We start from the raw sequence: 16,595 nt of genomic DNA on the forward strand, positions 1-16,595 counted from the left end.
AATGTTCCACATGAAAGAGGGGAGTAGAAATGTGGTTGCACTGCTGCTTCCATGCCTGGGGGCAAGAAGGAGCTTGGCTTGCCCATAACCCTGCCAGCAGGACATCTGCTCTGCTGAGCTAGTTGGGTGGGCTGCTGGACAGCTTTCCCACCTTCACCATCACAGCTCCAAACCCTCACTCTCACCCTCTTGCTATTTTTAGTTCTCTAGAACTGCTCTGTGTGCCCAGGTGACCTTTATTAAAACTGTATTTTTTAATACTGCGTGATTCTGCATTAATATGGAGCTCTCTGCTGGGCCCTCCAGGAATGGAAGAAGCAGCTACTGCTCGCTTGGCATTCTAACATGTGAGCTCATTATCTGTCAAGAGAAACAGTCACTGGATCTGAAACCTGGCAGAGCATCAAGGTCTCTGTAATTAATAACGTCTGCATTTTGTTTCCTGATGGTTCTGTATTTAGAAAAGCAGAAAAATAGGGTAAAAGTGCAGAATATAAAAATCCATGCTTTCAAATAAGCACTGTAGCCATGAGAAAAAAGGAAAAGGACATCAGATACAAGCATAAATCAATGTGAGTAAAGACAAAATCAGCTACATTAAGAAACAGCTGCCTGGGTGCTTTCTGCTCCTCATGCCTGTTGTTCCTTTCTGCTCCAAAATCCAGGTCCCCTACTGCAATGGTCCTTAGGGGTACAAGAGCCTTAGAGGTGTCCATTTCACCTTCCCCACTGCAAAGACCACATATCTTCCTGGCATGGCGTGGAAGAACCCTGACTCATCCTAAGGACAAGCAGTTGAGGGAGAGCTGCACAGCCAGAAGAAAACCAGGTTGCAAGTTTCTCTGTACCCCAGGGAGCCTCCAACACAGTTTGCAGAGAAAGAGGAGGTGGTCAGCAAAATGCAGGCTGATCAAGCACAAGAGAAAGAGGGAGAGCTCAGTCACTCATGCATTATTTATTTCTGATCCCTCTCCCTCCAGGAAAAGAGGATCCCAGCTTGGCCAGCATGGTATCTATCCCCTTGGCAAGCACCCCGTCCTGACTGTGCAAAGGCGCCACATATATTTCATGGGATGGTGAAAACCCATCACCCTTATCAGTTAAGTAGATACACAGAGTTTAAATTCCCTATGGAAATGGGCAAGGAAAACCAAACTGAAGCCTGAACCCACCTTTTCTGCCAATGAGATGAGCACTGCAGAACACAACCCTTTCACACAGAGTATGCTGGATAGGGTAATTACAGCCAAAATATTTGGACCCCTTGTTCTCCTCTTGGGAGAGCCCTTTCCTGAAGCACTGAGTGTTTCTACAGCAATAAGCTGCTTTCTGAGACCAAGAATAGGGACTAGACAGTTGGTAAAAATGGTTTCTCTCAGGTACCTGATAGCTGAGGCAATTAAAAGAAAATTAAACTGACATTTCTAACTTGCAGTGTAAGAGATGTGCAGTGGTGAAATAATTAAAAGTTACTGCTGGGAACATACTGTTTTCACCCATCTGTTGCAAAGAACAAAAGGGCAAGAAGTATTTCTGGCTTTTTTTTTTCTTTCTTCTTTCTTCTTTGATAATTGCTACTATTGATGCATCCCCAAATGCTAGAAGTGAAGGGTTTACCAAATGATGGCAGACATATTTGTGATTGGTACCTGGTCTGGCCTCGCTTGGTGATGAACAACATTTTACCAGCCAGATCTCCCTGCTCAAATTATTCACATGAAGGGCTCAAGTCTTCATTTTCTGGCATATAGCGCTTGCCTGAAAGATCTTTCCATCAACTGCCTGGGGGCAGCTCCATGATGAAGCTGTACTCCCACCCCTTGCTGTCTCTTACTGTCCAGCATCATTTGCTTCCCCACCAGCTACACAAATGTACCAACTGTATCTGAGCCTTTCATACAGGGGAAATGGTTCTCTGGATGGGAAGACCCACCTTGCATCATCCTCATGCAGATAGGACCACACTGCCAGCTCCTCCCAAGAGCTCAGCTTGCCACCCCTGCAAAGGGACTTCCTAGCTGTTTTTCACAACTCCACAAAACACAGTGGTCAGGAAGGAAGATTCACCCCCTATCTGAGTGTCCTGTAAGACCTGAAAGACAAGGAATGGCCAGGGGACACAGCAGATATGCTTTGCCAACCTCTTCATTGCAGTAAGTGGCCTCACATGTGCGAGAAAACAGAAAGCCCCTTCCACCTTTTTCATAGCTAAAAGAAGAGTGATATTTATTAAGTGCCTGCTGACCAGATGCCAGTATGGTCAGGATCCAAGTTCCAAAATGCTCTTCGCATGAGCCTCATACTTCTTGACAGAACCCCAAGTCATCCCTGCCTTTATCATTACCTCCAGCAGCCAAGCTTGGCTTACACTGTAGCCCATCACCCACAGGCACCCCTCTTCTGGCCCTTTCTTCCACCCTTCCTGCTATGGCAGCCTGATGCTGGGTTCATTTGCAGAAGGCAACAGTAGCATCAGAAAGTTTCTGATGTTTCCTAAGTCAGAGTATCCCCAGATTTTAGTCTCTCTCATGCAGAACAAGGCTTAGTATTACCCTGGGCTGGTGTTTAGCACTGACCTTCTGGAAGAGACAACAGGGCTCTGCGTAGTTTCAGGACCAGCATCCCCTTTCCCCACAAGATAAGCAGGTAAAGGATGAGGCCCAGAAATGTAGCAGGTGTGCGCTGCTCCAGAGTCCACATCAGTCTGCTTCAGCCTGTCCAACTTCCCATATGCAAGCTCTTCCAGGAAGGGTTTGGAGACCAGTCTGGAAGACTAAGGAAGATGCATGCTATGCTGACTCCATCATTTCCACTACCAGGAATGGTGGTCATGTTTTATGGGTCTGTACACAGCCAGCAAAATCTTTACAAAGCAGGTCAGAAAAGTAATTTAAAACTCTTCCTCAAGTTTCCTGATGAAAGAAGAAAAAAAAAAAACAGTTACAGCAAACTGTGAAACAGAAAGGAAGTCAGGTCAAGACAGGTGCACAATGCACTCAGCAAGGCTCTGCACTGGAAATTGCTAAAAGCCCACCAGATTTGCTTCCCCATTTCAAGTATGAACAAAACAGATCAAGCTGGGCCCTTCCCTGCTCAGAGCTGGCTGTCTTCTATATCACAAGAAATCACATCAGTTTGAGGAAGCATATCCAGAAAGACAGCTGTCCTTGTTTCCAGTTTGGAGAGGAGCAGAGGTCCTTCACCCTTCTGCCTTGGTGGGTCTGACCTTCACAGCAACATTGCTGGCAGCACTACTCTGCACTTTAGAAGGATGTCCATCCTGCACTGCTGGGATATTGCTTCTGGATTTCTTATTCTGCCCTTCACGGTGATAAAAACCTGCTGAAGAGCTGAGCCCTGGTCCCAGGTCACTTGGCCATGCAGTGCTACTGAAGACATGCAAATATATCTGTAACTGATGATATATAAATGCACTTATAATAAATATCCTTGTATTGTAATAGTACTGTAGCTGCCAAGCATAGGGGGGGAACCTAGCCTTATTTTTCACTCTTGCAATGATTACTGTCTGATCATTACGAGCTTGATGCTGTGTCATAGTATGCAAACAGAGAAGGAAATAACGTAGTTAAAACTGGGGATATTCTTTTTGTTTACATAAACTCCCCTGTCCTGGAGGTATTCTAAAGCTGCTCTTGTATCTAAAGTGAATACACTGGAAATAAATACTACCTACTCATGTATGCCACAAACAAGAAAATCTCTTGTGCTTTTAGCTCACGTATGCTACTGTGGTCTCGAGCAAATCCAGGTATTTGTATAGATGGATAGTGTTTCAGTGTCTACTACTGCATGCAAGGACTGTACATCTGCATATGTTCAGAAGTAATACAAGACATGAGGTCTTGCAGCTACCCACAGATGTCTTCCTGTACCTCAACCCAAGTCAAGAAATAGTTCCAGTGTTGCAGACTCCTGGCCCTCTCTGATCTGGAATCACCAGCTAGTTCTTGGCAGCTACAGTACTGTTTTCTTACCTTATTAACAAAGGTATTGCATGGTAAATATGCCTGTGCATGTGGAACACAGAACAAAGGAAAAGCTACTACTCTACAGCCTTTCTGACCCTCTGTGATGGAAATAAGTTGGGCAGAAGGAATGTAGCAAGGAGACAGGAAAATTAGCAAAAAGCCATTCCACTGTTCCTAAACACCATGTAGCAATCAAAAGTACTTGCACAATCAGGATCCCCTGCCTAGCTCAGAGCTCCATCCCTATGCTTGTGTCCAAGTGCTTGCTGTAATGCCCTGGCAATGGTGGCCTGTGAAGGAGTCCTTTGGACAGCACAGCATCAAAGGGAACCACTTCTTCCATGGCCTTTACAGACAAAATGAGCTACCAGATACACTGGCCATTCTGAACAAAGAAAAGTTACTTCTGCTGAAACCACACACTTCGAAACCTCTCTAATGAAGCAATGCTGTAGAGCAGGTATATTTGCTCACTATTTCTCTTCATGCTTCAGCTAGATACTGTGACTAGCTATGTCTGATGTAGACTATCAGCATCTCAGTCTGACACCGTTAAGAGTGTCAGGGCCATTTCTAAACCTTTATATTAAGTGACAGAAGTGACAGTCTCTGGGTTAAATTAAGCTCCAATGGATTTCCTGCAGCTTACACGGAGTTAGTGGAAGTTTCTTTGAAGAGGGTTCAACACGCTCTTCCCAGAAACCATCACATTTTAATTACTCGTTTCACACATCCAAGCACCTTACATGCAAGTCAACCTTCCCGGCAAGTCAACCTTCCAGGCAAGTATCTTTTTAATAACCTTTTAGTTAAGCCTAGTAGTTTTCATTTCACCAACCATTTACTCTTCCCATTAAACAGACCTTTGTTCAAAACACTTACACCATTATGCTCTTACAGATACAAATTTCACCAACTGCTTACACCAAAAAGCAGAACAACTAGATGTTCCCAATTACAGCTGTCTAAGCAGAACAGTCACACAACATAAAAGTACACATATTAGTGCAGTTTAATTGGATATTAAAACCCACTGCAGAAAGAGCACTGCATACCCGAGGGGAAAAGCGAGATCCTGAAAAAGGGAGATTGTAGCCAACAACTTCAAAATGGGTTTAGGTTAGGGTGGAAACTTAATGCATGATAGCCTCTGGAATGGCTTTGTCACCTTGATATCTGCCCTCTCTCTAGGTCACTTCAGATTGTGTTGAACAGCACGGTCCCCACAGAAAGGGCACTGATGACCTCTTTCTGCAGATTATTTAACCACTTTTTACACACAAAGATATTTCCTCTTAAGAGAGGCTAAGCAGCCCTCAGCAAGACTGACCCTTTGCTAAGGAGCCCCATCAAAAGCCCTTCAAGAAACCTAAAACTGTACTGGAACTACCTGCAGAAGGGAGTTTGGAGACGTCTCACTCACAGCTGTAGTGAACGCACATGGTATGCAGGGTTCAGCCATCCCAGCAGAGGTATTTGCATTACAAAAGGACATAATTTCAGAGACAACAGAACACATCCCCAAGAAGCGGGATGCAGATCAGTTCCATAATCTGGAGACTTCTTTGAGGAATTAAACTGACCCATGAGTGAGGCTGGGAGAATTAGTCTCCCATTCATAATCATGCTAAAGTGTTGCTGTGCACGGTGGTTCAACTTGGTCTGAGCCAAGGACCTCACATCAAACACAACAGTACTCACAACTGCAGAATGCCTGCTCAGCTGTTGCATGGGTGGAAGGTGCTGAGCAGCCATTGCCAATTTTTACTCTATGAAATATGCAAACAAATGGCACAATCAATACTTTACACTAAACAGCCTAACAGTAAATGCAAAGGTACATTACCCTGAAGCTTTACTTTCACTCTGCTGTACAACTTTCTGCTGAAAAGGCAGAATGCATTAGAAAGAAATTAGTGAAATTATGGCAGCTGGCAGAGGAAATGAAGAAAAGCTTTCTGACATGGAAAGGAAATTAAGCCTGCAACTTAAGGACAAACTGGATGCATCCACCACAGTGGTTAACAGAAGATTAAGTGTCACTATTAAGTTTCAAAATTAAAAAACCCACTTCTATAAATGAGGCAATACATACCTCTTTGGAAGTTAGAGCCCTAGGTTATTTGGCAGCACCTGCTGAGTCTGCTCAGCTAGTTTCCATGGAAGTTTTTCTTCGCTAACCAACAGAATCTAAATGAAAGTGAAGAGTCTAGCAGACACTTGGGGTAGTACTCAGACACATCACAGAAAAAAACACATGCTTTTGTTATGAGAACCTTCCATGTGTGTGAAAATGCTTAAATGAAGAAGATTTCTATGCAGTGAGTAGCAAAGGTGGCTTAAATTTGTTCTTCTGCTCTTTAAATGTGTTCTCAAACATTTCCTACTGTAATACTCAGCTGGACAGATTCAGAGTGCACAGTTCCACCAGACAGAAATGTATTCAGATCCCTCACCACAAGAACATCCACTGTCATAGCAAAAATAGAGCTTTTTCCATTTTTAACAGACATTCACTAATCACACAAAAGTGCATAATGGATCAGTACTCCCTTAGATAGAAACATCTATGACATACAGCTGGCACCTTGAGTTTATTAAGGAACTGGTTTGTGGTTGTTTGTGGGTTTTGGTTTGTTTGGGTTTGGTGTTTTTTTTTTAATAACCAACACAATACTTCCGCTCTAAACAAAAAAAAAAAAAGAAAAGTAACAGAAATTAAAACTGGAAATTGCAAGGAGAGAAGGGACAGAACAACAGCTCTGGACTGTTCTAACTTAACAAAGACCTGCAACAACAGATCTCCAAACCCAATGCCAAACAGTCATCACACTTAAGAAGGTAGGGCAAATTTATCCAGTGACCAAGACTGCAGAGAGAAGTCTCATAGTTCATGCACCCTTGCAAAAAGCACAAGCTGATGTATCACCAGTTCAGTGAATTGAGATAGCACTAGCACTTGTGATTTCAGTCTTCTCAAGTCTCACATTTCATTACTCAGTGGTAATTAGGTTATTTTTTTTTTGTACAAAGCTAGTTTAAAGCCAGTAATTACAATCTCTACCAAGTACAAGTTCCAGAGATCCCCATGATGCAGTGTTGCCCGTCAGCCACTGCTGGGAAGTGTGTCTGTACCGGCCAGAGTGCATGCAGGGGAGTGCTTTCTCCAGCCCAACTGAGCAAGCCTCATTCAAGGAAGAAGCAACCAAGGAGACCACAATCACAAATGAACTAAGAATTATGATTTATCCACTTTGTGCGTGCGCTCATGCCTCCGTAGGGTACCTGACTCAGTGAAGGAATGACCACAGTAATTGCAAGAGTAGGGCTTCTCTCCAGTATGGATGCGGTGATGGCGCTGGAGCGATGCCAGCCGGGTGAACGACCCTCCACACTCCTCACAATAGAAGGGGCACTCCCCAGAGTGAGTCTGCTGGTGTCTTTTCAGCCTCAGCAACTGGACAAATGCCATGCCACACTCCTGACACTTATAGGGTTTGTCTTGTCGGTGAATCACCTTGTGTTTGGAAAGCAGGTTAGGCTTATCAAAACCTTTGCTGCATGTTGGACAGGAATAAGGTTTATAGTCATCCTCCTCAGGCTTGTGGTTCTCTGCACAAGGCTGATCAGTGTATTCAACAGTGTGTTGGTTACGGTGTGCTACTGACCACGGATTCCTAGCCATGCCATTTCCCAAGATCACCATGGAGCGCTCTATCTTGTGCACATTGCGCAGGTGCCTCCAGACATCAGCTGTGCGAATGAAACCCTTGTCACACTCTGGACATTTGTGTGGCCTGTCACTAGAATGAATGAGCTTGTGCATTCGCAAGTTTGCTGCACGGAAGAACTCTTTGGCACAGACAGGACATTGGTATGAGTTTTCCACAAGGTGAATTCGCTTATGTTCCTGCAGCTCACTCATACCCTGGAAAGTGGAACCACACTTCTTGCAACCATATGGCAAAGCTTCCTCAGGGATAGGCTCCAGGTCTTCATCAAACATGTCCACAAGAATGGTATTTTTGTTATCAGCACATAGTCTTCTCTGTGGCTTCTCAGACTGCTCAGGGGAACAGTGCTGTAAATCTTTATCTTCATACTGCAGGTCAGAGTTGGTACTGGAGGGAACAAATATCCCAGCTGTACTCTCACCTCGTTTCTGGTAGTAGGTCTCATAGGATTCTTTGTCTTCATACTGCAACTCTGCAGGAAGCTCCTGCTTACCTGGAGGTCCAGCAGAGTTGCAACAGGGAGTGCATGTCCTCGAGTAATTCATGTCTGCCTCCTTCTGGAGGCTGGATATGTGGCCCACCTGCTTAGAGGTCTTCCGGGAATAATCTGAATGCTTCGTACCTGTGTCACAAATGTTATTCTCAGAGTCCCAGACCACATGCATATCCATCCTCTGAGGCATACACTGTGTTCATCTGCAGCTCATCAATGATATGTATGCCAAGAGCTTCAAGTCTTTCATGGGAAACTCATCTCATTCTCAGCTCTCTTTACTGTCCTCTCTACAAAATAAAACACACATTTAATCAGTGATTTTTCTGGTAAAAATAAAGTTATCACAGTGAAGATTTTCTCCTGATTAAAAGAATGGGGAAGACTATTAATTATGCAGTAGGAGACACAGAATCATCTACTATTATATATTTAGAAAATATACATTCAGCATACAAAACAGAAACAGACCACATTTAAATCCTCTATCATAATCCAGCCTTCACTACAAATATAAATTGATCATTTCCATTCAAAATTCACCTAAAGATGAGAAAACTCCAGAACTCTGGGATTCAAGATTTTTGACAAAGTCCTACACCATAGCTGCCTCCATCACAGCTATTTTTCTGAGGATTCATGCTTAATGCTTGTTTTTACCTTGCTAAATATTAACTAGGAGTACCAGTCACAAGGTGTTTCTTTTAGAAACTTAAGTGATGCAGTGAGACCCAGAAACTGTGTCAAAAACCCAAACCAAAAGTAACGTACGGAAGGGGGTCTGGAGAGCTCAGGAGTGCCTTTGGCCTCCCATCCTGACCAGCATTATTATAATTGTCTTGAAGATGTTTTGGGTCCCTGTGCCACTACCAGTTAGCATTATGCAAAGAAGACATAATGCAAGGAAAGGCATGAAAGAACTGTCCAGAAAGCCAACCTACCCTGGGCTGCATCAAAAGGAGCGTGACCAGCAGGTCAAAGGAGGTGATCCTGCCCCTCTACTCTGCTTTTGTGAGACTTCACTTCGAGTGCTGTGTACAGTGCTGGTATCCTCAACATAAGGACACGGAGCTCCAGAAGCAAGTCCAGAGGAGAGCCACGAGGATGATCAGGGGTTGGAGCACCTCCCATATGAAGATAGACTGAGAAAGTCGGGGCTGTTCAGCCTGGAGAAGAGAAGGCTGCGTGGAGACCTCATAGCAGCCTTCCAGTATCTGAAGGGGGCCTATAGGGATGCTGGGGAGGGACTCTTCATTAGGGACTGTAGTGACAGGACAAGGGGTATTCTATGATTCAAAGTACAGCTAGTAATCCTCCAGAGCTGGCCCACTGGAACAACTTACAGCTTCAAATTCTCTGGCTAGACTCCCTTTCCAGACCAGCCTTGCTAGCAGAAAATATAAGCAATGGTAACTGGTCAGAAATAGCTGACTCCAACTTTCTTGTGAAGAAGATGCCATTGCTCACGCCATACTAAAGCACGGATTCACAAGGGGTTTTCTAGATTTGTCCCAGCAGCCCCTGTTGACAGCAACTCCACATGGAGCTTTCACTCACCTTTTTTAAACACTGAATTGCTAATCTAAGATCAGAAATTGCATTTTTCCCATCCTGATGGATGGATACCTTGACAGCCCCCATCTTCTTCATACCTACTTTTCATATTCCTTTTACTCCCACTTTGATTTCCTCTTAACTGCTTCTGTCTAGGTAAGACATTCCTGAATACAAAACTATATATATATATAAAAACACATATATGTAAAAATATGCATTTCGGTATTTCTATGTGTACATGAATATAAAGCTTGTCTGTTCAGTTTCAGTGGGTTTAAATAGTTATAAAGGACTATATCAGTGTGCATAAAGAGATAAGTCTTGTTCACAGAAAGGCCAGCTTCATGAGACACAAGGTGCGCTTTCTTCTGCTCTGATACAGAAAACATGCTGAATTAGTCTTCTTCACTAGTCACTGCCTGACAGAATGGCTCGAGTCACCCCCCAACTTCAACCATTCCCGTTAATTTACTAACAAGTGTATGAGAACAGGAACTATTCCTCACCTCCTGCAAGGTGCTGAGCATCTCCCGCAGCACACCGCCAGCTCGGTAACTGATCTGCTATTTTCTTTGTCGAAGAAAAACTTTTCACGGCAGACTGGCACTGCTTGGCTTATGAAAACTCCCGGACGAAGGCCAGTCCGGGTGCCACGGGGGGATTTGTAAATCATGATGTAGGATTAAAAATAACAGCAATAATTTAAAACTGAAGGGGTGGATTTTGGCCCTGGCAGAACGAACCCCAACTTCTCCCCGCGGCACAGCCGGGGGCCGCTCACGCCGCCGCTTCCCCCACCGCCCGGCCTCGCTGCCACCGCGCAGCCCCTCGCGCCGGCGCGCAGGCCCCCGGCTGAGGCGGCGGCGGCGGCGCAATGGCAGCGCTGAGAAGCCCGCAGCGGCCGCCGCTGCCAGTAGCGGGGCGGGACCCGGGCGGGCCGGGAACCCTCTCCAGGCCCCGCCGCCCGAGTCAAACTGCTGCGGCAGCGGCCGGCGGGGCCGGGGGATCCGGAGGAACGTCCGGGTGGGACAAGCGTTGGTTCCACGCGAGCAGGTGCCCTTCCCGCCTGTCTCTGCAGAAAGGCGCGCTCGAACCCCCGGTGCTCCGAGGACTGGAGCCGCCTCCCCAGCTCCAGCCGGCCGCAAGTCACAGCGCGGTTGTGCCCCCTCTCTCTCGCTTCACAACGGCAACAACAGCGTCTTCCCGCAAAAGTCTGGCGGTGACTGGATTCACTTTCAAGCCTTCCTTTGGCAGACGGAATAGGCTCTGCTCATACGAATAAGGCTCTGTCCATGTCCCCAACTTCCGCCTCTCACTTCCAACTCGAATAACTATTTCTTCACCCCGAGTGCCCAGAGCTGCACTCCTTGTGTCTCACCAGGGCCTTTCACAGCAGCATTATTTCCTTTTTCCTAGGCGAAGTCCTTTGCCAGAGACAAAACAGGATCCTATTTGCCTTTTCCAAAACCACAGTACAGCCACATTCCATTGGCCTTCCCAGGCTACTTCTCTCCTTCCCGTATAGCTGATAACCCACCAGTCTGGAGCAGAAATTGCCCCCATTTCTCTACTGCCATTTCTGGAAGACTTCTCACTCTTCCGTGGTTCTGCAGCCCTCCCCCCCCAGTCACACTCCTTGTCAGCAGGGAGAAGCACCACTGGGAAGCTCCCAACAGCTTCTGTTCAATTACAGCCAGTGGTCCTTGACCCACTCCCCTCAGCACTCTGCATTTGTTCCCCCATTATTGTACTGACCAGTTCTACGCTTCCTGCAGTTGAAAAACTGCTCTCCAACATCACCGTGCTGCTCCCATTTCTAACACTGCAGTTGTATTGCACACTGGACGCCTGTCTTGCTGTCTTAACAAAACTACAAGTTTGGGAAATGGGCTTCTACAATTAACAGCAAATACAGAAGTGAAATTAATATTGAACAGGAGTGTATATTATTAGATGTAAATACGGTATATAAGAATGCTTCAAGTTCTACATCTTTTTGATCTTGCAACTCTTTCTAAAAATAGGCAGGAAGAAAGAAACTGCTGAGAATCAAGGGTGAGGAAAAGAAACGTACCTACTCCCTTCACACAGAAAAGTGAGCTACTTCTGAGAGCAGAGTAAGTGGCAGTTCAGTTCCTTCAGACTAGGCAGTTAAAAAAATAAGCAACATTCCTTTAATGACAGTCCTCGAATCCATGAGCAACAGTTCTCGAATCCATGAGAAACCCACATGCTGCTTAGCATGGCGAACCTTGCAGATAAAGAACCACCACTTCAACTCTCAGAAACTATGAAAAAGACCTCAGATCATTTTCATTACTTTTATTATAATTTTTTGATTTTAAAATTCTTAAACATTTCTTACTGCAATGCAATAGCTGGGCAAGATAAATGCTTTCTTCCACCTGGACCTAAGATGCATGGAATCACATACTCCTCCCACTTCCCTTATGGAAGACAAGCATACAACCCTCCCCTCGTTCATCAGTTCTCACAAGGAAAGCTCTAGTGATACATAAGCACATACAGCACCGATATCTCCACAGCCAAGCATGCCTGTGTGGGTGCAGATGATGAATGGCTATTTAAAAAGAAACCGAACAAACCATGCTTTATCAGACCCAGTACATTCAAACAACATGAAAGGATGTATGGAGAGAAGAAATGGATGCATCGTTCTGGCCACGTGGGCTGTGCAGCCTCATAGTGACTTGTCTGAAACCCAGTCCCAGAGGGTGGTGATGATCTAGACAGGAACACTGTAACTTAACAGACCACTTGCACACCAGAGCTCTAATTTAACACATCCACCTGAAAAGCACCCATGTCCAGAAGAGTCCAGACAGTCCTAATTGTATCCAATGGCTACACAACTTTCTTGACTTCAATCTGGTACAACAGCAGCATTTCCTCTTGCAGCTGCCAACCAATGGTGTAATGCGAACAATCAAGAGTCTTCCTCATAAGGATAATGGAGGAATGATGAAAGTATCTCCAGATGCTCTAGATCCTCCTCATCCTCAAAAGCATCAGTAAGAATGATGCTTTCATCATCCTCCCTTGTCCTTTCTTGAGGTTCCTCACTGTGTTCAGAGGAAAGGCATTTTAAATGTTCATCTTCACACTGCAGGGAAGGTTGTGGCATTGGTTGAATTATGCATCTGGTAATGAGTTTCAAAGGTTTCCTCTTGTGGAAATCACGTAAGTATTCCTCAGCTGTGTGACAACTGTCATTAACAAAGACCCAGTTCATCTCCGTCCTATAATATCATATAGTGCTTACTTGTTAGTAATTGTGGAGATGGGCAGTACAAACTCCTGTGACGTCTCATGGTTGGCTTCTTTCATCTCAGCTTCCTTGGAAAATAAACAAGAATTTCAGTATTTGCCAGACAAAACTAGCATTTAAGCTGTCAGCCTAACTGAAAATACTTTAGTGGTAATAAATAACACGGTAGACTCCATTTGGTGTCTCATCGGTTAGATCAAGAACCCAAAGCAACTCTGTTGAGTGCACTGTGTCCTCTGTTACTGATCCAAGATGAGACAGAAAAGGGCTTCTACGGCAAGGTGATAAAAGCAGCATGTACACACTCCAACACTTAAGACTGACAAAACTGCCAACACACTCCTAAAATGCATAAGCACAGTCCCAAAACCAGTCTCTTGCTTTCACTAATGAAGAACAGGCCAATCTACTAAAGTTTCCCTTTTAACCTAAAAAAAAAAAAAAAGGAAATTCGGAGGTCTTATTTCCTGTTCATTGGTCTTTAGACAAATATACTTAGTTCTACCAAGTTCCATATATTTTATTTTTTACTCCTAATACTAAGGTATTTAAAATGTGCTCTGCCTTCTGATTCATATGTTGCATTTATAAGCATACAATTTTACTACATTCTAAACCTTTCCCATCAGCCTTGATGAATTATTCCAGCACACACAAAAAAATAAGCTGCAATCCTCAGGGAGAAGGAGGCAGAAAAATAAGTGAAACACCCATCTATTTACAGTCTATGATTCCTTACTGAATAATAATAATAATGGCAATTATGACGATTATAATAATGATGATGACGAGTTATGTTATTGGTGCTTTGTACCCACCCTACATTTATATTCCCAACACACATATATGGATGCCAAATCCTTTTTATTTATGCTACCTTACTTTTATGTCCTTAAAATGTGAGGAGTCTGTCAGGACACATGAGCATCTGTATTTGTCAGTTTGATCTGCTTTGGAGTCATTTTTAATTTTTTCTTAAAAAAAAAAAAAAAATAGACTCTACACTCCCATGTTTCCATTATATTTGCTAAAATGTGCAAACTCGCTCACTGTCACAGTGGGAGCTCAATATATTTTATTAAAGGCTTAAAATCACATTCTATCAAAGTTTATGTTTTATTATATGTTTTATTAGTCGCATAGTTTTCTCCCCTGAAACTTTAAACATCTGAAAGCTTCAGACTCTTCTACATAAACAGATCCCCCAGGTTTTTTTTTCTGAGTAGGAGCTGAATTCATAGAGTCTTAACATTTTGCTGAACTTTTAACACCCCAGGGGAAAGTGGACTCCCCTTAGCACACTGAACTGTGGTGAAAGAGTAACAAGAGCTGTTGTTTTTTGCTTTTGCAAGAACATTATCACAGCACCTGACAGCAAGTTTTGTCTTACCAAAGCTGATTACACCACCTGCAACCTGCTACAGCCAGAGAGAACAGCAGTCAACACTCCAACAGTACCCTGCTGAAAGCGCAACTAAGAGAAGGTTAAGGATCTCTGATGGGTCCTCTCTCAAAACATGCGAGGCAAGGAATTGTCACACTATCCCTAGCCGCCTCCAGCCTGCTATCATAACATGATTTTAATGTGAATCTTGCCAAAGTCTTTGGGAACTGTCATCTGTCATTCAGCTGGCATCTGTCATTCAACTGGCATCTCATGAACAAAGCATTTGGAAAAAATTAACACATTGAGAAACCAAGTCCTAACTACAGTAAAAGTCAGATACCTTTACAAAATCTAGAATCAAGCTGTAAAGAACATGGAACAATTAACAGAGAGAAACTAAGCAAGGACTGCAAAAAGCTGGCTAGTCAAGTACCAACTTTCTGGCATGCTTTAGTTTTTCAAACTTGCATTTTCCTTTATACCTATTGATCTAGACTGTCAGCAAATTTCTGGGCAAAACTGTTGCAAACATCTGATTTTACAAACATCCCCAGCCCAACTCTGACAGCTCAATTCAGGTGCTGGACATGCAACACTGCAGAGTCTGCAAAGTAATACCTGACCCTTCTGGTGCAAGACGGTGCAAATGCACAACCAACCACACTCTACGGCTGCCTGCAATGGCTGGAGTTTTAGAGAAGTCTCTTACCTGCACATGCACCTTACACAGCTTTGGAAACCCTCAAATTGAGTACATAAGAGTTAACGGAGAAATCTCCACCTACTGAGCAGTTCTCTTAGTACACCTGGCCTGTAACCAGTGGTTCTTTTTGTAACTTTTGGATTAGTAGGCTGACTCAGAAAAGCATTTGATAATTTACTCAACCATTTTTACTAGAGTACCTGATTAAGCCTAAGCGGGACGGTTTTAGCAGTGCCCCAGTAAAACATAAACTCTCTCCAAGATCTGTTTTGACTAAGGACGCTGAACGAGCAGCTCCGACCGAAACACGGCACTTCACCGGGGCCACCCCAGCACCCCGCGAAGGGAATTTCCCAGCCCTCTCCCCTCGCTCCTCCCAGGGCAGAAGGGCGATGGGGAGGCTGGAAGCTCACATCGCCCGCGGCCGGGAGCTGCCCTCCCTGCAGCAGCAGCAGCACTCCCGATCCGACCTGGCTGGCTGCAACCAGGTTATGCTAGCCCCCTGAGCAGGGAGCGAGCACGCCAGCCGCCCCCGGGATGATGCGGCTGTGGCCCCGCCCGGCTTGACGGACAGCTCCCGCCACCAACCGACGCGAAGGACTGTCCGGTGCTACACACTGCCGCGCCCGGGGGACCGCGGCACCGGAGGCGCTCCTCCAAAGCTTTCGGTGGGCGCTGCAACCGGAGACCGGCCCCGTCACTCCGCCAGGGACCGACACAGCTAGAGAACTGCCCCGTCACACCCCCGTGGCACTGACACTCAGAGACTCCAGTGTGGCTGACACAGCCGGAGGCCAGGTCCTCTCACAACCCTTTGTGTGAGTGAGTGACCTGCTCCTGTCACATCCCCAGTGGGATTGATACCGCCAGGGATCTCCCATGTCACACCTCCAATGTGACTGACACCACTAGGGGCCTCCCCTGTCACACCTCCAATGTGACAGACGCAGCCAGAGGCCGGCCCATCTGATCCCCCAACGGGCCTGACACAGTCACACACCAGCCCCCGTCACTTCCCCAGTCTGACTGACACCCAGATGCAAGTCTCTGCTATTCTCCCAATTTGACTAATAAAGCGAGAAACAGCTCCCATCACATCCCCAGTGTGACCAGCGTAGCTGGAGACCGTCCCTTGTTACACGCTAAATGTGACTGACACCGGCAGGGACTGCCTCTGTCACACCCCAGTGTGACTGACACTGACAGACACCACCCCTGTTACACCCCCAGTATGACTGACACAAGCAGGGACCGCCCCTGTTACAGCGTAAACGTGACTGACACTGTCAGGGACCACCTCTGTCACACCCCCAGTGTGACTAACATAGGTGGGGACCACCCCTTGTCACACACTAAATGTGACTGACATCAGCAGAGACTGCAGCTGTTACACCCCAAATGTGACTGACACCGGCAAGACTGCCTCTGTCACACCCCCAG

At 45.3% G+C, this 16,595-nt stretch overlaps 1 protein-coding gene and 2 long non-coding RNA genes across 4 annotated transcripts in view; all 3 read right to left on the minus strand.

Annotated features, from left to right (window-relative positions):
* Window positions 1-4,546, minus strand: part of LOC134155313 (uncharacterized) — a 36,959-nt gene extending 32,413 nt beyond the window's left edge. The window contains exons 1-2 of the long non-coding RNA XR_009961488.1: window positions 3,999-4,546; window positions 2,577-2,912 (exon numbers count right to left, since the gene is read on the minus strand). This is a non-coding gene — a long non-coding RNA (uncharacterized LOC134155313). The remainder of the gene's footprint in view (window positions 1-2,576; window positions 2,913-3,998) is intronic.
* Window positions 4,547-4,684: 138 nt separating this feature from the next.
* Window positions 4,685-8,409, minus strand: LOC134155312 (zinc finger protein 501-like). The gene has a single exon (XM_062602383.1). The coding sequence runs from the start codon at window positions 8,407-8,409 to the stop codon at window positions 7,231-7,233; it is 1,179 nt and encodes a 392-aa protein (XP_062458367.1). The 3' UTR covers window positions 4,685-7,230.
* A 3,676-nt stretch (window positions 8,410-12,085) lies between these two features.
* Window positions 12,086-15,602, minus strand: LOC134155240 (uncharacterized). Of its 2 annotated transcripts, XR_009961474.1 has the most exons (3): window positions 15,339-15,602; window positions 14,524-14,629; window positions 12,086-13,133 (listed from the first exon to the last, which is right to left on the minus strand). It is a non-coding gene; the product is annotated as an uncharacterized LOC134155240 (long non-coding RNA). The 2 variants fall into 2 exon arrangements; XR_009961473.1 differs by lacking the exon at window positions 15,339-15,602 and having other exon boundaries at window positions 14,524-14,696.
* Between the last annotated feature and the right edge of the window lie 993 nt (window positions 15,603-16,595).

Source organism: Pezoporus occidentalis, unplaced genomic scaffold (assembly GCF_034315485.1).
Source record: "Pezoporus occidentalis ecotype Australia unplaced genomic scaffold, CSIRO_AGI_Poc_V1 ctg76, whole genome shotgun sequence".
NCBI classification, from domain to species: domain Eukaryota; kingdom Metazoa; phylum Chordata; class Aves; order Psittaciformes; family Psittacidae; genus Pezoporus; species Pezoporus occidentalis.